Source organism: Cygnus atratus, unplaced genomic scaffold, assembly GCF_013377495.2.
Source record: "Cygnus atratus isolate AKBS03 ecotype Queensland, Australia unplaced genomic scaffold, CAtr_DNAZoo_HiC_assembly HiC_scaffold_127, whole genome shotgun sequence".
Taxonomy (NCBI): Eukaryota; Metazoa; Chordata; class Aves; order Anseriformes; family Anatidae; genus Cygnus; species Cygnus atratus.
Genome location: NW_026109720.1, coordinates 1 through 20,051, shown reverse-complemented (window position 1 = coordinate 20,051; position 20,051 = coordinate 1). Strand labels below are relative to the sequence as shown.

The window sequence follows — 20,051 nt, the reverse complement described above, 5'->3', positions numbered from 1 at the left end:
ACCTGGAGGGATCCACTGGGGTCTGACAGGGGAATCTGGGGGGATCCACTGGGAGCTGGGGGGGCTGGAAGGATCCGTTGGTGACTGATGGGGGGATCTGGGGGGATCCATTGGGAGCCGGAGGGGGCTGGAGGGGTCCTTTGGGAGCCCTGCAGGGGGATCTGGAGGGACCCATTGGGATCTGGTGGGGAGGCTGAAGGGCTCTCAGCCAGGGAGCCACCAGAACAGGGCAGGGAGGGATCCATGGGGACCCTGCTGGGGGAGCGCTGGAGTGATCCATGGTGAGCCACTGGGGTCCCAACCGCAGCTGCCCATGCCCAGCTCCATCTGTCGTCGTCATGCCCCGTCCCCATCCCGTCCCCATCCCGTCCCTAGCTCCATCGCCATCCCATCCCGTCCCCGTCTTTGTCCCCAACCCCATCCCATCCTCATCCCTGTCCCTGTCCCTGTCCCCGTCTCCATCCCCCTTCCCATCCCCGTCTCCATCCCGTCCCCAGCTCCGTCCTTGTTTTCATCCTATCCCCACCCCTGTCCCCATCCCCACCCCGTCCCCGTCCCCCGTTGCAGTCGCGTGCCCGCGGCTCTCTACAGCCTCTTTCTTTATTCGGGGTAGGGGCGACGCCGCCGGGTGGGCGGCCGCTTCCTGTGAGCGTGGGGACATCACCGGGACGCGGGGGCACACGGGGACCCCAGGGCACGGGAAGGCACGACGGCGCGGGGGGGTCCCGCACTCCCCCCCGTGCTGCCCCCAGCCGCGTCCCTCCATCAGCTCAGCCGGTTCGGGGCCCCCCCCGATTTTGGGGCCCCCCCGTCTCTACTTGTTCTTCTTGAAGAAGCTGAAGCGCTTCTCCCGCTCCTTCTCCTTCCCCTCGCGGGCTCGCAGCGGGGGGGCGCCCTCAGGGGCGGGGGGCTGCGCGGGGGGCATGCTCATGGCCCTCGTCATCCCCTTGCCCCCCCCCGGGACCACCGCTGCCGCCCCCTCCCGCGGCCCCCCGGGGACCAGGGCAGCAGCCGCGTGGATCACCCGCAGCCAGGTGCTCATCTCTGCCTGCGGGGGGGGGGGGGGGGGGAACACACAGTGGCACCGCTGCACACGCGTGTGCCCCCCCCTTTTACCCCCCCCTGTGTACCCGATCTCACCTCATCCTTGGCCTGGAAGAGGTACTCCTTGCCATCGCTCAGCCTGTGGGGACGGGGACAGGGCTCAGAGGGGTCTGGACCCCCTTGGGTGCCCCCAGGACCCCTTCTGGACCCCCCCGCGGCCCCCCCCCGCCGTACCCCAGCTTGAAGACGTGCTTGCGCTTCTTGTAGTCCAGGGCGGGGTGGCAGTGGGCGCCGCGCAGGCTGGCGGGGGGCTCCCCGTGGTAGGGGGCCCCGTGGCTGGCGCTCTTGGCGTCCTTGTAGAAGCTGAGGCTGCCCCCCCGCAGCACGCAGTACACGCTCTGCCACGACCTGGGGGGGGCGGGAGGGGGCGTATTGGTGGGGGATTTTGGGGGGGACGGGGTGTAATGGGGGGGCACGGTGGTGTAATGGGGGGTATGGTGTAGTGGGGATGGGAACGGGGCTTAAAGGGGGGGGCACCGTGTACGTGGGGCATATTTTAGGGGACGTGGGGGTGTTTGGGGGGGGATGTGGGGTAATGGGGGGGCATGGTATATAGGGAGGGGGGCATGGTATATAGGGAGGGGACCGTGGCTTAACGGGGGGACATGACACATTGTGGGGGGGGTGACACTGTGTATGGGGGGGACTTGGGGCATATTTTGTGTGCACAGGGGGCGGGGCCTGAATGGGTGTGTCCCAAGGGGGTGGGGCATATGTGGGTGTGTCCCCCCAAGGGGCGGGGCCTCACCTGTTGGGGGCCTTCTTGCCCTGCGCCTCCATCTCGTGCTTGCGGCAGAGGCCACCCTCCAGGCTCTCGGGGGCCGGGGGGGTGCGGGGGGGCAGCGTGGCCGCGTGGGCAGGGTCGGGGGCCGGGCCCCCCCGCGGGCGTCCCCGGGGAGACCCCCCCGGGCTGGGGCCTCGCTCCCGTGCCCCATTGGTCAGCGCTGGCCCCGCTGGCACCTGCGGGGGGGGGGAAAGGGGGTGTGGGTCCTTTTGAGGGGGGGGGGGGCGCGAATCTGGGGGGGCTTGGATGATTTTGGGGGGGGGGGGCTTTACCGGGGCAGCGGCGCTGTCGGGGCAGATCCCGTTCACGGCCGGCGCCTCGGGCAGGCGGCTCTGCAGGGCCGGGGCCCTGAGGGGGGGCACAGGGGTGGGCAGGGGGTTGGGACCCCCCCCACCCCAAGACCCCCCCCATGGCTCAGGACCCCCCCGGTGTCCCCTCCTTCCCCTAGACCCCATGTCCCCTCTGTATCCCCCCCCCCCCCCCCAAAAAAAAAACACTTACCCCATGGGCACTGCATTTCCCCCCCCTCCCCAGGGTGTCCCCTCCCAATACCACAACCCCCCCCAGGTCCCACAAACCCCCACCCCTATCCCCCCCTCCCCATTAAGCCCCCCCCCAACCCCCCGCCCTGCAGCATCACCCTCCTGTGAGCCCCCAAATCCCCGACCCCCCCCTCACCGCTGCGGCTCCCCGGTCCCCAACCCATTCTGGGCCCCGGGGGGCACCGCGGGGACCCCCCCGGCCTCAGGCTGCGGGGGGGGCGTGGGCGGCCGCCTCTTCCTCGCCTCCTCCTCCTCGCGCCGCCGCCGCTCCTTCTCCTCCAGCTATAAGACGGGGAGGGGAGCACGGGGGGGGTGTCAGCACCCCCCTAACCCCCGAGGGGGGGTCCCGGCCGCCCCCCCCTCCCCTCACCGTGGTGAGGCGCTCGAGCGCGGCGAAGCGCTCCTCCCAGGCAGCGGCCGCCTTCTGGAAGCCCTGGTGGCGCTTGATGAGGTTCTCCACCTCGGCCACGCTCCCGCCCAGCTCGGCCGAGCGCACGATGGGCTCCTGGCTGGCCAGCCAAGCCTCGGCCATGCTGGCGTCCCGCCCGAACATCAGCACCTCCAGCACTGCGGGGACACGGGGGGAGCGTGGGGCCGGGCTGCCTGGGGGGGCCGGGACCCCCCCTCCTCCCCGCCGCGGCCCCCGCGCCGCGCTCACCGATCTGCAGCCAGTCCATCTTCTCCTTCCAGCGCTCCCCGATGTCCTTGCGGCGCTCCTGGAGCTGCGAGAGCTTCTCCGAGATCTGGGGGCGAGCGGTGAGCGTGCGGGGACGGGGGGGGGCATAAAAACAGGGACGTGGGGACAGGGACATGGGGATGTGAGGAGGGGATGAAGGAGAAGGGGTCAGGGACGGGGGGATGAGAATACACGAGAGGATGGGGACAGGAGGGGATGGGGACAGGAGCAGAGGAGGGGATGGGGATACGGGGATGGGGACAAAACAGGGACAAGAGCAAACGAGGGAACAGGGACACGGATATGGGGATGGGGGACACGGGGATGGGATAGAATGGGGACAAGGACACATGGATGGGGACACGGACACAGGGCCAGGGGCACCTTGTCGGCAGCGTAGTGCCCCTTGTCCAGCAGCGCGGTGCCCATGGCCACGCACGCATCGAAGCTGTCGGCCCGCGCCTCCACCTCCGCCTTGATGCTCTGGTGGTTCTTGATGACCAGGTCGGCCGAGGACACGTCCCTGCGCCACCCACGGGGACGGGGACGGGGTCAGCACCGCCGCCACTTCCCCATTCCCACCCCCCCTGTGGCCGCCCCCTCACCGCGGGCGCTCCTGGCCCTCGATCTGCAGGCGGACGCCGTCCATCCAGAGCAGCAGGTCGCGCACGGCGCGCAGGAAGCGGAACTTGTCCACGGTGTCGAGGAGCAGCCGGCGGCGGCCCTGGCTGCTGCCGCGCAGCTCGGCCCACGCCTCGCTCACCGCCCGCTCGTGCCGCCGGATGTCGGCCGCCTTCTCCCCGGCGTACGCCTTCTCCAGCCGCGCCGCGTCCTCCTGCACCTGACGGACCTGCGGGCGAAGAGGTGAGGCCATACCGTGCTGTGCCATGCCGTGCCGCGCCACGCCGCGCCACGCCGCGGGCTCACCTGGGCGCTCAGCGCCTGGATGTCGTGCTCGTAGGTGGTGTGCATGCGCTGCATGGCCTCGGCCGTGTTCAGGTCGCGCCCCACCTCGTCCGGCAGCTGCTTCTGCTTGTGCTGCACCTGCGCCAGGGTCTCGCGGGCGTCGTGGTAGAAGCGGTGCAGCTCGTAGGAGGCCGCCAGCATCTGGGAGCGCGTGTCGATCAGCTCCAGCAGGTCGGCCCACGCCTCGTTCAGCCCGTCCTTCCACTCGGCCACCGTGGCGTTCTCCGAGTGCCCCGCCGCGATCAGCGCGTCCGCCAGCCCGTTGACGCCGTCCACGCGCTCCTGCCCGATGCTGCTCGTGTCCCGCGAGAACTCCCGGAATTTGTCCCGCAGCATCTGCCGGGGAGGTTAGGGACGCGTTGGGGACGCAGCGGGGCCACGGGGACGTCCCCGCTGTCATCCCCGGGCCGCACCGTGACGTGCTCATAGTCCTGGCCCAGCTCGTGGGAGGCGGCCACCACCTCCCGCTCCGAGATCCACTGCTCCAGGTCGTCCACGTCGCGCTTGAGCTGGCAGAGCCGCTGGTGCTCCTGCAGCTTGGCCCGCCGCTCCTCCGCCAGGTCCTTCAGGCTGGCGTACAGCTTGTCCACCTGGCCCTGGCGCAGCGTCAGGCGCTCGCTGCGGGCACGCCGGGCGTCAGGGGGGCGCGCAGGGCCGGGGGACAACCCCCAGGGTGAGGCGGGAGGGGAAGGGAGGCGGGAGCGGGGAGGTGGGGGCCGGCACCCACCTCTCGGGGTGCCCGGCGGCCACCATGTCGCGGCTCTGCACAGAGAGCTGGTGCACGGTGTGCGCGTAGTCCCGCAGCGCCTGCTCCAGCACCAGGTGCTTGCTCACCATGGCCTGGGCGCTCAGCTCGTCCTGGCAGGGCACAGCGGCTCAGGACAGGGTCCGGGGGGGCACTGGGGGATACGGGACCCCCCCCGGGGCTGTACCTTGGCCTTCTCCTGGGACATCATGTGCAGCTCCTGCTCGCCCATCCAGGCCTCGGCCTCGGCGGCGTCGCAGTAGAACTGCTGGGCGGCGTGGGCGCGCTCCAGGCGCTGGTGCCGCAGCTCCGCCTGCAGCCGCAGCTCCTGCCAGGCCTCCCGCAGCTCCCGCACCCGCTCGGCCGGGCGCGCCAGCCCACCGCGCCGCCCCAGCAGCTCCTCCACTCGCGGCTCGTGGCCCTGCAGCTCCTTCTGCAGCGTCTGGAGATGGGGAACGCGACGTGAGCGTGGGTGTCCTGCCGTGGCCGGACCCCCCTCCCGCAGCGCAGCAGCTCCCGGCCCCCCGACCCACCTGGTTCTTCTTGATGAGCAGCTGGACCGAGGGCAGGTCCTTGCCGTGGTCGGTGGAGATGGCCAGGGGTCTGCGCTCCTTCACCCACAGCTGCGGGGACAGAGGGGTCAGGGCGACGGCGGCGGGACCCCCCCGGGGAGCGCGGGGCTCCCCCCCAGCCACTCACGATCTCGTCCTCCAGGTCGCGGTTGAACTGGTGCTCCTCCTTGGAGGCCAGCAGCTTGCGGCGGCGCTCGCGGAGCGGCTCCCGCAGCCCCAGGAACTGCTCCTCCACGGCGCGCACCTGCCCCTGCACCTCGGCCGCGCTGGCGTCCTCGCGGCTGAGGGCCTGCGCCTGCGCCCGGATCGCCTCCACCTCCTTCTCCCGCACGGCCGTCTGCTTCTCCAGCATCTGTACGGGGCGCGGGGTGAGTGGCAGTGCCTCGGGGCACCCCATCAGCTTTGCACCCCTTCTTTTGGGTGCCCAGGTCTGTGCACCCGTGCCTGTACCCCTGCCCCTTGTGTGTCCAACCCCGTGCGCCCAAAACCCCGCGCCCCACGTCCCTGCAGCTCCTGCAGGGATCTTGCGCCCCCGTTTCCCTGCACCCCATTTCCCCGTTTCCCTTCTCCCCGTCTCCCCGTGCCGACCTGCTGCTTGTTGAGCAGGATGTTGACACTGGTGAGGTCTTTGCCGTAGTCGTCGGAGCGCAGCTGGGCGCGCACGCCCGCCAGCCAGCCCCGCAGCGCCGCGCAGGACTGGGCGCACAGCTCGGCGCGGTTGGCGTCGAAGAGGCGCCGCGCTTTCGTCCGCGTCGTCGACTCCAGCTCGTCCCACAGCCCCCGCAGCGCCGCCAGCTTCTCCGTCACCACCGCGCCCAGCTCCGGCTTCGCCGCCGCCAGCTGCTGGCCCTCCTGGGAGGGACACTGGGGTCAGCGGGGACGTGGCGGGGGGCAGCCCGGCCCCCCCGGCTTCGTCCCGGTCCCAACCTTGCCCATCTTGTCCAGCCAACCCTTGTTGGAGGCCAGCTCGGCGGCGAAGGCCTGGTGCTTCTGCCACTTGGTGTGCAGGTTGCGGGCTTCGTCGTAGGACACGTCCTGGGCCGTCAGCATCTTCTCGTTGATCCAGAGCGTGAGCTGCCAGGGGAAGAGCGGGGTTGGGACCGTGACACCGTGCCACACTCATCCTGTCCCGTCCCATCCTGTGCTCACCTCCTGCCCGTCCTGCAGGAACCGCTGCAGCTCCCAGTTGTCCCGCAGCCGCCCCAGCAGCTCCTGGGCCGCCTCCCGGTTCCTCTTGTGCCTGCAGCAGGGCCGGGGTGAGGACCGGGGGGCGCCCAGCACCCAGCCCCGGGCCGCGGGGTCCCTCACCTGCTCTCCACCGAGTCCACCGTCTCCTGCACCTTGTCGGCGTGCAGGCTGCCCTCGGCCACCAGCTTGCGGCCAGCGGCCACCAGCCCTTGCACGCGCTCACCGCCGGCCTCCATGGTGGCCATGAAGTCCTCGTGCTTCTTGACGGAGGCCTCAGCGCCCTGCAGCGTGCTGGGCATCTCGCTGTGCGACAGGGCGTACTCCTGCGCGGAACACGGGGCGTCACCGCCGTGCCCCGGTGCCACCGCCGCCGCCGCCACCTCCCCGGCTGCTCACCTGGGTGCTGAGGACGCCCTCGACCTGCTTGGAGTCGCGGAGGAAGAGCTGGAAGGCGAAGGCTTGGGAGAGGAGGTGGTGGCGGTTCTCCCACATCCGCCCCAGCTCCTCCCAGCCCGTGTCCAGGGCCTCCAGGCGCTGGTGCAGGAAGACGTGCTGCGCGTCCGTCTGCCCCTGCGTCACCTCCCGGCCCACCGCCCGCGTGCTGCGGTAGTCGTCGCCGTAGTGGGCGATCTCCTTGCGGATGCTCTCGTGCTGGCTCAGCAGCCGCTCGGCCTCGGCCAGGGTGGCCGGCACGTCCTCGGAGGCCACGGCCGTCTGGGTGCGGGACAGCCAGGCCTGGAAGGCGGCCAGGTCCCGCAGGAAGCCCTGCAGCTTGCTGGCCTCCCCCAGCGACTCCTCGCGCCGCCGCAGGCAGCGGCACAGCTCGTCCCACACCGCCTCGATGGCCGCCAGCCGCTCCAGGATGGCGGGCGCTTGCTCCGGGTGCTCGGCCGCCAGCTTCCCCGCCTCGGCCCGCAGGTCCCGCACCTTGCCCTCGATGGCTTCCAGGTCGCGCTCCATGCCCGAGAGCTTGCGCTGCAGGGCCATCACGCCGGCCAGGTCGTTGCCCAGCCCTTGCGTCGACTCGATCACCTTCGTCTTCTCCCGCATCCACGACGTGGTCTCGTTGCACTCCAGGTGGTAGTTCTGGATGTTCAGCGCCGAGGTCAGCGCCTCCTTCTTCTGGTCAGCCAGCGCGCGGAACCGCTCCCACCTGCGCGGCAGCGGGGTCAGGGGATGGCCGAGCCCTCCTGGAGCCCCCCTGCATCCCGGGACCCCCCCGGCCGCCCCCACCTGGCGTTGAGCTGCTCGCGGGTGGCGCGGATGCTCTCCTGGTTGCGCTGGTCGGTGGCCAGCAGCTGGTCGGCGATGCGGTTGACGGCGGCGACGCGGGACGCCAGGTTGTTCATCTCCGGCTCCAGCGTCTCGAACCTGCGGGCGACGACGGACGAGGTGAGGACCCGGCGGCCTCCGGGGCGGGCAGGGGGAGGCCCCGGGGGGGCGGAGGCCGCGCTCACCGTTGCTGCACCACCTCCAGGTCCTCCAGCTTGTCGGGGACGAGCAGGGCGTGCAGCCACTGCTCCTTCTCGCCCACCCAGAGCCCGCAGGCGTCCGCCTCGCTGCGCATGGTGTAGAGGCTGAGGGCGTCCTGCAGCTCCTGCCGCCGGCGCTCCGTCTGCGCCGCCAGCTCCTGGTAGCGCCGCTCCAGCGCCGGCAGCCGCCCGGCCACACCGGGAGCGCCGGCGAAGGCGGGCGGCAGGGCTCCGGCTTGCTCGTGGAGGGCGGCGATGGCGGGGCGGTGGCTGCGCACCTCCTCCTGCACCTCGCGGTGCTGCCGGGCCAGGCTGCGCGTGGAGTACTCGTCGTGGCCCAGCTCGGGGCTGGAGGCCAGGCGCAGGGCGTCCTCCAGCCAGGCCTCCACGTCGGCCGCCTCCGCCTGGAACTGGAAGAGGCCGGCGGCGTCCCGCAGGCGCCGCTCGCGCTCGTCCGCCAGCTCGCCCAGCGCCCGCCAGCGCCCCTCCACCTCCCGCACGCGCTCGCCCACCTCGCGCGCCCGCGGGTGCCCCTCGCCCGCCAGCCCGCGGCCCCGCGCCAGCGCCTGCTGCAGCGGCCCCGCGCGCCCGCTCAGCTCGTCGCGGAAGGCCGCGTGCTGGCTCAGCAGGCGCAGGGAGCTGGTCAGGTCCCTGCCCACGTCCTCGGAGGAGAGGAGCCGCTCCTGCTCCCGCATCCAGGCCTCCTCCTCCCCCGTGTCCCAGAAGAACTTCCAGAAGCGCCGCGATTCCTCCAGCTTGGCCCGCCGCTGCCCCGCCAGCTCCACCAGCTCCCGGTACCGCAGCTCCAGCGTGGCCACGCGCTCCCGCACCACCTCCGGCTCGCAGGGCTTGTAGCCTGCGGGCAACTCCATCAGCTCCCTGCGCCTCTGGGGCTCCAGCTGCGGCCACCAGGCCGGGCTCGGGGGTCTTGGGGGGGCCCTGGGCCACCCCCCCCGGCCGCACTCACCCTCTCCGGGCAGGGCGAAGCGCTGGGCCGCGGCGCTCACCGCCCGCACCCGCTCCGCCTGCGCCGCGATGTCGGCCTCCACCAGCGCGTGGATCTGCAGCAGGTCGTCCACCCCGTGCAGGTGCTTCCCGAAATCCTGCGACTGCAGCCGGCCCTGCAGGGGGGAGTAAAAAAAACGGCATCAGGGGGGCCGCCCCCCACCCGCCCGCCCACCGCGAGCCCCCCGCTACCTTCATCTCCTCCATCCATCCCGCCAGGTGCGCCAGGTCCTGCAGCATCTTCTGCAGCTCGAGGTGCAGCAGCAGCCGCTCGCGGCGGGCGGCCACCAGCTGCCGCAGGAAGTCCCAGAGCCGCGCCACGTTGTTGCGGCGGGCCAGGACGCGGCGGATGTCGTGGTAGCGCTCGGCCTCCAGCTCGGCCGCCACCGCGCTCACCGCCTGCACCCGCTCGCTGTAGGCCACGATGTCGGTCTCGATGGCCTCGTGCTTGCGCACCGCCGCCTCCACGGCCGACATGTCGCTCCCGAAGTTGTCCTGGGGGGGACGGAGAGGGGTGAGGACGGGCGCGGGGACGCCGCCGGACACGGCGAGGGGCGGCGGACGGGAAGGGCGGCGGCGGCACCTGGGAGACGAGGCGCTGGTTCTCGCTCAGCCACGTCTCCCGCATGGCCGCCTTGCGGTCAAAGCGAGCCGCCAGCTGCTCCAGCTTCTCCTGCCGGATCAGCTCGGTGCGCAGCGCCAGCTCCCGCTCGTGCTCCGCTTTCTCCAGCCGCTCCCAGGCCTGCGGGGACGGGCACCGGGGGGGTCAGCTCCCGGCACGGCCGCGGCGCCGCGCCGCCCCCTCCTCGCCAAACCTTGTTGATGTCGGAGATGAGCTTCCCCTCCCGCGGCACGAACACCTTCTGGTTGTTGGCGCGCATGCGGCTCTGGATGGTGAAGAGCAGCACCTCCAGGTTGCCCTTCTCCATGAACCTGGGGGCACAGAGGCGGCGCTGAGCCTCCGGGGGGGTCCACGGCCCTGCCGGGGGCACGGATCCCACCGGGGGCAGGGGGGCTCACTTGGGGGGCTTCTCCACCGTGCGGTAGGTGTTGAAGGCCTGCAGCTGGTTCTGCACGCCGGCCAGCGCGTTGGCCAGCTGCCGGTCGTTGAGGGTCAGGATGGTCTGCTCGATCCAGCCCAGCAGCTCGCCCGCCAGCGTCTCGTACTTCTCCACCAGCTGCTCCGCCTCCAGCGCCGCGTCCAGCACCTGCGGGCGGCCGTCCGTCCGTCCGTCCGCCCATCTGCTGCCTCTCCGCTCATCCCGGCGGCCATCTGGCCGAGCCGCCCGCCTCGCCTTTCCGTCCAGCTGTCCGTCTGTCCGTCCGTCGCCCACCCCTTCCTCGAGCTGCTCATCTCGTGTGTCCTTCCTCCCCCCTAGCCGTCTGTCCGTCCACCCCTTGTCCGTCTGTCCGTCCATCCACCCCCCTTGTCCGTCCGTCCGTCCGTCCACCCGCTCATTTCTCCATCGCTCTGCCTCCTCGTTCCCCTGGCCGTCCACCTCCTCCCTCCCCTTCCCTCTGTCCGTCCGCCTGCCCCCCGCCATCTGTCCGCCCGCTCAGCCTCCTGCTCGCCCCCCTGTCCGCCCCTCCGTCCGTCTGTCTGTCCACCCCCTGTCCGTCTGTCCGTCCGTCCGGGCACCTTCCCGATGCGCTTCCCCTCCACCGCCAGCGCCTTCATCTTGGAGAAGTAGTGGTAGAAGGTGGCCACGTAGGTGATGATGGACTTCTCGTCCGGCTGGTCCACGTTGACGTCTAGGGGCGAGGGGGTGAGTGGGGCCGCCCCACAACCACACAGCCCCCAGGGAGCCCCCCGGGACCCCCCGGGACCCCGCTCACCTTCGGGGTCCAGCAGCTTGGTGAGGCCCAGCTCGCGCTCGGCCAGGTTGAAGGCGCTCTGCAGGTTGTAGTGCGCGTTGCAGCGCCGCAGCACCTCCATGTCCACCAGGTCCGGCCTGGGCAGCGGCACAGCCTCGGACCCGCGTCCCCGCCCCGCGTCCCCCGCCCCAAATCCCTGCCCCCCACCGCAAATCCCTGCCCCACGTCCCTGCCCCACGGGGACGTCCTCGCGTGCCCCACCTGTGCTTGTGGATGATGGCGTTGAAGGCCAGCCCGTCCCGCCAGCTCGTGGTGAAGTTGTGCACGTTCACGTTCTGGTACCTGCCAGGGTGAGGACTCAGCCCAGGGCCCCCCAGGACCCCCTCAGGACCCTCGAGACGCCCCCAGGACCCTCAGGACCCCCCCAGGCACTCACCCCGCCGTCTTCATCTGGCACCAGAGCAGCAGCGCGTCCTTGGCCGACTTCTTCTCCTTGTTGTCCTCTGTCTCCACGCTGATGTCCTGAATCTGGGGGGCGCACAGCGCGGTGAGGAGACCCCTGCCCACCCCAGGACAGGCACTGGGACCCCCGGGCCGGGCACCGGGACCCCCGGGCCGGGCAGAATGACCTGGAAGCGCAGGATGATGGTCCAGACGAGGCCGAGCGTCAGGCGGTGGTTGCCGTCCACGATGTCGTGCGAGCCGACGTTCTCCAGGTGCACGCGCTGCTCCTTGAGGAACTGCAGCGCCTTGTCCACGTTCTCCAGGCAGTGGATCCGCATCCGGCCCTTGGTGGGCTTGGGCTGGCCGCGGGGCGTGGTTAATTTGGGGGGGGGGGTCCGGGGATGGAAAGGGAGGGCCAGGGATGGGGGCACCACGTTAACAGGGTCGTGGGGAAGGGGGCACCGTGGAAAAGGGGCTGGGGACACCCAGGGGAAGGGGACGCCCAGGGGATGGGGACGGGGACACGAAGGGGAGAGGGGACGGGGACGCCACGGGGACACCATGGGGACTGGGACGAGGACACCGTGGGGACGGGGACACCATGGGGACTGGGACACCGGGAGGAGAGGGCCCCGGGGGTCCCAGGGGCTTTGGGGAGGGGGCTGCCCGGCCGTGCCCCCCACCCCCCCGCCCCACTCACCAGCTGCTCCCCCGAGAGCACCTCGAGCAGGCGCAGCAGCATGCGGCCGTCCCGCAGGTCGCTGTAGAGGTCCCCCAGGCGGCAGGTGCCGCGCGCCAGGTGCGAGTTCACCCACTTGGTGAAGGTTTTCTTCTGCACCGCCTCCCGCTCGTCTAGGGGGGGGCGACACCGCGGTGAGACCCCCCCCAGGCAGAAATTGAGGGGGGGGCACAGCAGGACCCCCACCTGGGGGGGCAAACAGCGCAGCACAGCGCTGGGAGAGCACCCGGGGACCCTAACCCTAATCCTAACCCTAATCCTAACCCTAAACTGAGCCCCCCGGGGGGGTGGGGGGCAGCTCTGACCCCCCACCCGAAGATCTCCACCCCCCCAATTCCATAGGGACCCCCCCCCCAAGGAGGGCGCTCAGCTCCCCGCGATGGCCGTGCCCGGCACCAGCCCCGGATTAGCAGTAAGAGGATTTGGGGCTGGGCCGTGGGGGGCTTGGGGGCCACGGGGGGGAGATTTGGGGGTCGGGGGGGGATTTGGGGGCCATGGGGGGGGGGAATTTGGGGCTGGGGGGGGCTTTGGGGCCGTTAGGGGTGGACTTGGGGAGGGATTTGGGGGGAGCTGCAAGCGCCGGGCGCTCACCAGCTGGCTCACACAAGCACGGGCACGTGAGCGTGAACACGGTGCACACGCGTGTGCCCCCAGCGGGGGGGGCAGGGCCTTGTTTTTGACGGGGGGGGGGCACAAACCTGCGCCCCCCCAGCCTATTTTCTTGGCCCCGAGGCCAAAGCAAGGGCCACGAACTGGTGGGGCAGCACAGGGGGTTGCAGTTGCCCCCCCCCCCAAAATCACGTGCCCCCCTGCCCAAAAATGTGTGCCCCCCCGAAAAAAATGCTTGCCCCCCCGCAAAAAAGAGCCGCGGGACAGCCGTGCGCCCGGGGGCGGCGGGCGGGGAGCGTCACAACACGGTCTGGGTGTGCCGGTTTCGGGGTCCGGGGGCGGCGAGGGGGGGGGCAAGAGGCGGTTTCGGGGCCGCCCGTGGGAACCCGAAGGGCCCACAGGGACTGGGGGGGGGCACGGGGGGGGGGGCAGGTTCGTGGAAGCCCCCCCGAGGCTCCTGAAAGGTGTCGGGGAGTGGGGGGGAGGGCACAGGTGAGGTGTGGGGGGGGACAGGAATAAGGGGGGTTCTTGGGGTCTGGGGTGGGGGGGGGGGGGAGGATTTTCAGTCTCCGGGAGCTGGAAAATTGACCCTATAGGGCCGGGGGGGGGGCTTGAAGTGGGGCGGGGGGCACAGAGGGGACTGGGGGGGGGACACAGAGGGGAACGGGGGGGGGATCGAGGAGGTGCGGGGTTCTGCGGGGACTTATGGGGGAGGGTTGGGGAGAAGGGGGGGGTCTGGGAAGGTGGGGGGTTCCTGGGGAGGGGGGGGGCCCCGTCGTGTCCCCCCCCGGCCTCACCTTGCAGCTGCTTGAAGCGCCCCTCCAGGACGCCGCCGTGCGGGGCCGGGCTGGCGAAGGCGGCGGGGGACAGCGGGGGGCTGCCGGGGGGGCGCGCGGCCATGGCGGGGGGCTCGGGGGGGGGCGATAAAAAGGGGGGGGGGACACGGGGAGGGGTGGCGGCGGGGGGGGCAGCGGCAGCAGCGCGGGGCCGGGCGGCGCCGGGCTCGGCCCAGAACCGGTCGGGCGGCGGCGGCGGGGCCACGGCGGGCGTGCGCGGGCACCGGCACGGGGCGGGCACGGGGACGTGAGTGTGCACGGGGACACGTGGGGGTGTGCGGGTTTGTGCAGGTGCGAGCTCGGTTGCACGTGAGCAGGTACGTGTGTGTGTGTGTGTAGGTGTGTGCGTGCACCTGCGTGTGTGTGCAGCTGCGTGCACGCATGTGCAGGGCTCTGTGCACGGCCGTTCACACGAGTGTGTGCACATGCACGTCTGTCTGCGCACGCATGAGTGTGTGAGCACGTCTACCTGCACACACGAGTCCGTTTTTTATGTGTACAAGTGTGTGTGCACATCTATGCACACACACGTCTCTTGGCACACTCACGAGTCCGTGTGCACGTCTACCTGCACACGCACGTGTCGGTGTGCACACACGTCTACCTGCACACGCACAAGTCTATGTGCAGGTCTACCTGCATGGGCACGAGTCTGTGTGCACGTACACATCTGTCTGCACACTCACGAGTCTGTGCATGTGCACATCTACCTGCACGTGCACAAGTCTGTGTGCACGTCTGTCTGCACGAGTCTGTGTGCACGTGCACATGTCACGCACGCACAAGTCCGTTTGCACATCTATCCTCACACACATCTCTCTGCACACTCACGAGTCTGTGTGTGTGCGCATGAATCTGTGTGCACGGGCACGAGTCTATCCACACGTTCACAACTCTGTGCGCACGTGCACGAAGGTATCCACACACTCCTGAGTCTGTGCACACATCTATCCACATGTGCACAGGTGTTTGCACACCTATCCCTACGACTCCACGTGCACGCCTACCCACACGCACCCCTCTCCGCACACGCGCGTGCACACCTGCAAACGGCACACGCGTGCAAGAGCCGTGCTGGTGCCAGCGTGCACACGCGTCCCTTTGCACGCGCACACCCGCGCTCATTTCTGTGCACAACACCGTGCCTGCGGCTGCACGTACACGCGTGGCGGTGCACACGGCTGCCCGTTCACACGCGTGTGCACACGCCGCCCCCCCCAGCCCCGTACCGGCCAGGGCCTTGATGCGGGAGCGCTCGAAGCGGCGCGCGGAGCTGCCCTCATGGTCCCAGTCGTCGCCGTCGTCCCAGCGGTTGTTGACGTCGCTGTACTGCTGCTGGATCTCCAGGCTGTCGTAGTCCGTCGGGGACAGCATGGCCGCGCCTGCGGGCACCGCGTTAAGGGGGGGGGCGCGCACCGTGACCCCCCCCAGGTAACCCCCAAAACCAAGGGGCAAGCCCCAAAACCCAGGGGGCACCCTAAAACCCAAGGGGGATCCCAAAACCCGGGGGGGAGACCTCCAAAACCCGGGGGGGGACCCCCAGAACCCGGGGGGGGACCCCCAGAACCCGGGGGGATCGCTCTAAACCCAAGGGAACCCCCCCAGACCCAAGGGACCCCCCCAGACCTGAGGGAACCCCCCTGGGAAAGGGAGGAGGGTGCCCCAAAAAGGCCCCAGCAGCATCCCAGGGGGCCCGGCCCCATGGGGGGGGTCGCGGTCCTGTGCTGGGGGGGTCCCCAATCCCATGTGGGGGTCTCCAACCCCATACAAGGGTCCGCAACCCCATAGAGGGGTCCCCAAACCCCCCTGGGAAAGGGAGGGGGGTGCCCCAAAAAGGCCCCGGCAGCATCCCGGGGGGCCCGGCCCCATGGGGGGGTCGCGGTCCTGTGCTGGGGGGGTCCCCAACCCCACATGGGGGTCCCCAAAACCATGCTGGGGGGGGGAAATCCGTCCCAACGCCGGGGTCCCTGTCCCCATATTGGGGTGGGGGGTCCGTGGGGGTCCCATCCCTTTCCCGGGGGGTCCCGTCCTTTGGGGGGGTCCCGTCCCCACACGGGGGGGGTCCTGTCCCACCTCCCCCCCCCAGCCGGGGGTCCCAGCGCCCCCCCTCCCGGTTACCCTCCTGCCGCCGCCTGTCCGGCTGCGCCGGGCGCTAATGCTCTTAGTGCCGGGATAAATGGCAGGGGCCCCCCCCGGCCCCCCCCGCGGCGGCAGGCGGGGAATCGGGGGCTGGGCACGCGTGGGGGGGGGGCACGGGGGGGCTGGGCACGAGTGGGAATGGGGGGGGTAAGGGGGGTAAAAAGGGGGGAGAAGTTGGGGGTTTGGGGGGGGCAAAGGGGGGGTTAAGGGGGGGTAAAGGGGATGGGGGGTAAAAACGGGGGGGGAAGGGGATGGGGGAGCTATGGGGGGGTGAAGGGAAGGGGGTTAAGGGGGGGGCTTTAGGGGGGTTTAAAGGGGGGGTTGAGGGGATGGGGGGGCTAAAGGGAGGGTTAAGAGGGGGGTAAGGGGAGAGGGGCTTTAAGGGGGGGTTAAAAGGGGGGGCAAAAGGGGGGGCGAAGGGAAGGGGCTCAAAGGGGGGGGTTAATGGGATGGGGGGGCCAAAGGGGGGGCTAAAGGGGGGGTTAAGGGATGGGGGTTAAAGGGAGGGGGTTTAACGGGGAGGTTATGGGGGGGGGCTAAGGGGGGGTTAAAGGGGGAGGTTTAAGGGGAGGGGGGCTTTAAATTGGGGGGGTGACGGGGGGGGCACACGGCCCCGGGACAAAGCGGAGCCGGGGCCGGGGCCGCTGCGGAGCCGCTGCCGCAGTGCCGGGGCCGGGGGGGGGGGCAGCGGGGGGGGGACCCGGGGATGCCGCAGGGCCGGGGGGAGGATGCGGGGCCTGGGGGGGGACGTGGGGGGAACAAGAGGGTAAAAGGGGGGGGGTCGGGGGGGGTCCGGGGTCTTTGCCCCCCCCCAGGCCCTACCTGAGCGGCTCCGCGCACTCCGGCTGGGGGCTGAGGCCGCCGCCGCTCATCACACCCGGGGGGGGCGGGACGGGGGCGGGGCCACGCCGCACCGGGGGGGGGTCACCGGGAAGGGGGGGGTCACCGGGAAGGGGGGTCACCGGGAGGAGGGGGGGCGGCCCCGTTCTCTTCCCCCCCCCCCCCGGTGTCCCCCCTCCCCTGAGCCCCCCCCCCCGCAGCCCCCTCAAATGGACCCGTCCGCGCCCCCCCCGCCGCGCCGTCACCATGGCAACAGGGGGCCCGCCGCCGGGGGGGGAGGGGCGGTTCCCATGGCGACGGCCCCGGCAGGCCCCGCCCCCTCCCCGTTGCCATGGCGACCCCGGCCCCTCCCCGAGGGAGCCCACCCCCGACCCCTCCCCTCCGAGCCGCCAGGGGGCGCCGTCGGGGGGGGGGCGAGAGATGGACGGGGCAGCGCGAGCGGTGCGGGGGGGGGAGCGGGGGGGCTGGGGGGGGCTTAGGGCCTCGGGGGGGGTCATGGGGGGGCTCAGGGGGGCCTGGGGTGGGAAGGGGAGAGGCTGGGGGGGGCTCAGGGAGGGCCTAGGGTGCTAAGGGGGGGGTCCAGCGGGGTCCTGGGGGGCTCAGGGGGTCCCTGGAGGGGCTCCGTCGCCCCCTGGCCCTGCTGGCAGGTGCTGCGATGGGGGGGGGGCAGATCCTGGGGGGGGTGTCCGCAGCCCCCCCACGTGCCCCCCTTTTTCCCCCACCTCCAGGTGCTGGAGCTGCTCCTGCTGCGCCTGCGGCCCCCCCGTGGCGAGGAGCGGGTGCGGGGGGCGCTGCTGCTGGCACTGGTGGTGGAGGGGGGCGCGGGCCGGCCCCGCTGCACCACCACGGGTAACGGGGGAGGGGTCCCGGGGGGGTCTCGGGGGGGGGCAGGCTCCCACAACCCCCCCTCAACACCCGCTTGCCCCCCACAGTCGCTGCCGCCGGGGAGCTTTGCCGTGCCCTCCGCTCCGAGGCCCTATGGGGGGGTAAAGAGCCCCCCTCCCTCCTCATAACCCCTTCCCTTTATTTTGGGGGGGGTCTGCTAACCGCTGCCCCCCCCCAGGTGAGGCGGGGGTCCCGGAGCAGCTCGGTGCCCACCCCACCGGCCCCCTCCCTGCAGCCCCCTGCTGCCGCCGGCTGCTGGCGCGCGCCCCGCTGCGGGCGGCCTTCCAGGTGGGGGGGGGGGCGGGGGGGGCCCTCTCCTCCCCCCCACCCCCAGGGGTGACCTTGTTGGGGGGGGTTTTTGGGGACGGCCCCCCCGGGACTGGAAGTAGGGCGGGCGGCTAAATATAGCAGGGCGGCCCGGTTTCTGCCGGGGAAACGGGGCCGGCGGGGCGGCGGGGGGGCCAAGCAGCCCCCCCCCCCAAATAAAAAAGGTTTTGGGGGGGGGGGTCTGGGTATTGGGGTGCCCCCCCCAGCCCCATCCTGCTCCTTCCCCCAGGTCTGCCCCCGTCCCGGGACGCCGCGACCCGACTGTGGCACGCTGCGGCGGTTCCTGCACCGGGCCAGCGTGGTGCACCCCGAGGTGGGGGCACCCATGGGTGGGGGGGAGCTGGGGGGGTCAGGGTGTCACCGTCACCGCACCCACCCCTCCGTGTGCCCCCCCCCCCCCCAGGTGGAGTTCCACCTCTGCATCAGCGTGGACGGCGCCGTGGCCTCGTGCACACTTGGGTGAGTGAGTGACCCCCCCCCCCCCCCCGAAAAAAAACAACCCCATATAAATGAATGAGTGCCCCCCAAAAAAACCAACCCCATATGGGTGAGTCAATGACCCCCCCCAAAAAAAAACCCAACCCTATATAGGTGAGTGAGTGACGCCCCCCCCCCGAGAAAAACCCAACCCCATATGTCTGAGTGACCCCCCCCAAAAACAACCCTGTACGGGTGAGTGACCTTCCCAAGAAAACCCAACCCCATATGGGTCAGTGAGTGACCCCCCCAAAAGAAACCCAACCTCGTACGGGTGAGTGACCCCCCCAGAAAAGAAAACAGCCCCATATGGGTGAATGAGTGACCCCCCCCAAAAAAAACCAACCCCGCACACCGGGAGCAGGGCGAACCGGCTCCGGCCCCACGCCCGCGGCCCCGGGGCAGGGAGGGCACGGAGCCACCTGGCACCGGCACCGCCCTGGCACTGGCACGAGGCCGCTGCCGTGACCCCAAAGCGGGGGGGGGACGGGGGTCCCGGTGCCGGTCCCAGCCCTGTCCCCTTTTGTCCCCCCCCAGCCCCGAAAGCGCCTGGGAGGTGGCAGGGCTGCGGCTGCGGGTCCACGGCCGGCATTTCGCACGGTGAGGGGACGGGTGGGGACAGGACAGGAACGGGGACGGGGTGGGGACGGGGACATGGATGGGGACGGGATGGGGTCAGGATGGGATGGGGTCAGGAACGGGGACGGGGTGGGGACAGGACAGGAACGGGGACGGGGTGGGGACGGGGACATGGATGGGGACGGGGATGGGATGGGGTCAGGAACGGGGACGGGGTGGGGACAGGACAGGAACGGGGACGGGGTGGGGACGGGGATGGGACAGGGGGAGGATGGGGATGGGGATGGGGACTGGGTCAGGAACGGGACAGGATGGGCACAGGGATGGGATGGGGACAGGGTTGGGAGGGGGACGGGGCCAGGACCGGGACGGGGACGGGGTTGGGGACGGGGCCAGGACGGGGCCAGGAACGGGGACGGAGACAGGGACAGGACGGGGATGGTGACAGAGGTGGGGACGGGGTGCCGGGCACTTCAGGGCCACCGTGTCCCCGCCACCTCCCCGGTGCCGCTCACCCGGGGGTGCCCATCCCCCTTTTTCTCCTCCCTCCCCCAGGCTGGGGCCCCCCGGCGGTGCCCCCCCCCTGCGCCCGGCTGCACCCGGTGGCCGGCCCCCCCATCGCGCTGCGCCTGCCCCCCGCCGCCGCCGCCGCCGGGCTGGGCGGGGAGCTCAGCGCCGTCCCCGCCGCCGCCCTCTGCCCCTGCCTGCGCCCGCGCCCCAACCTGCCCGCGCGCCTCGCGGCCGCCGCCATATCCCGGGGGACACGGGGACACGGGGCTGGGGACACGGGGACATGGGGCTGGGGATATGGGGACATGGTGACACAGGGTTGGGGACATGGGGAAGTGGGGACACGGGGTTGGGGACACAGGGACGTGGTGACATGGGGATGGGGACAGGGGGACACGGGGTTGGGGACACGGGGGAAATGGGGTTGGAGACACGGGGAAATGGGGGACACGGGGTTGGGGACACGGGGACACAGGGTTGGGGACACGGGGGACACGGGGACACGGGGCTGGGGACACGGGGGACACGGGGTTGGGGATATGGGGACATGGTGACACAGTGACACGGGGTTGGGGACACGGGGACATGGGCTGGGGATATGGAGACATGGTGGACACAGGGTTTGGGACATGGGGAAAGGGGGACACAGGGTTGGGGACACAGGGACACGGGGCTGGGGATATGGGGACATGGTGACACAGGGTTGGGGACACGGGGAAATGGGACACGGGGTTGGGGGACACAGGGACGTGGTGACACGGGGATGGGGACACGGGGACACGGGGTTGGGGACACGG

General features: G+C 71.3%; 1 protein-coding gene across 1 annotated transcript; it reads right to left on the bottom strand.

The window, feature by feature from the left end:
- Positions 1-814: 814 nt before the first annotated feature.
- Positions 815-14,871, bottom strand: SPTBN2 (spectrin beta, non-erythrocytic 2). Its single transcript, XM_035572459.1, has 35 exons — positions 14,727-14,871; positions 12,014-12,165; positions 11,499-11,672; positions 11,306-11,397; positions 11,131-11,211; positions 10,891-11,006; positions 10,694-10,806; positions 10,075-10,262; positions 9,870-9,987; positions 9,638-9,796; positions 9,247-9,549; positions 9,017-9,170; positions 8,035-8,905; positions 7,811-7,948; positions 6,974-7,730; positions 6,698-6,900; positions 6,539-6,629; positions 6,317-6,463; positions 5,978-6,241; positions 5,517-5,741; positions 5,351-5,440; positions 5,005-5,259; positions 4,800-4,930; positions 4,486-4,690; positions 4,034-4,408; positions 3,712-3,956; positions 3,491-3,629; positions 3,089-3,173; positions 2,801-2,997; positions 2,567-2,712; positions 2,161-2,236; positions 1,853-2,064; positions 1,279-1,452; positions 1,141-1,183; positions 815-1,048 (listed from the first exon to the last, which is right to left on the bottom strand). Exons 1-35 carry the CDS (start codon positions 14,869-14,871, stop codon positions 815-817), a joined length of 7,098 nt encoding a protein of 2,365 aa, XP_035428352.1.
- Positions 14,872-20,051: the final 5,180 nt, after the last annotated feature.

Excerpts from the sequence above, each read along its gene's own strand:
- SPTBN2 (XM_035572459.1), bottom strand. The coding sequence starts at position 14,871 with ATGCTGTCCCCGACGGACTACGACAGCCTGGAGATCCAGCAGCAGTAC. Across the intron at positions 6,464-6,538 it reads TCCTGCAGGACGGGCAGGAG|CTCACGCTCTGGATCAACGA; the intron begins GTGAGCACAGGA and ends TTCCCCTGGCAG. Across the intron at positions 2,065-2,160 it reads CCGACAGCGCCGCTGCCCCG|GTGCCAGCGGGGCCAGCGCT; the intron begins GTAAAGCCCCCC and ends CCCCCCCCGCAG.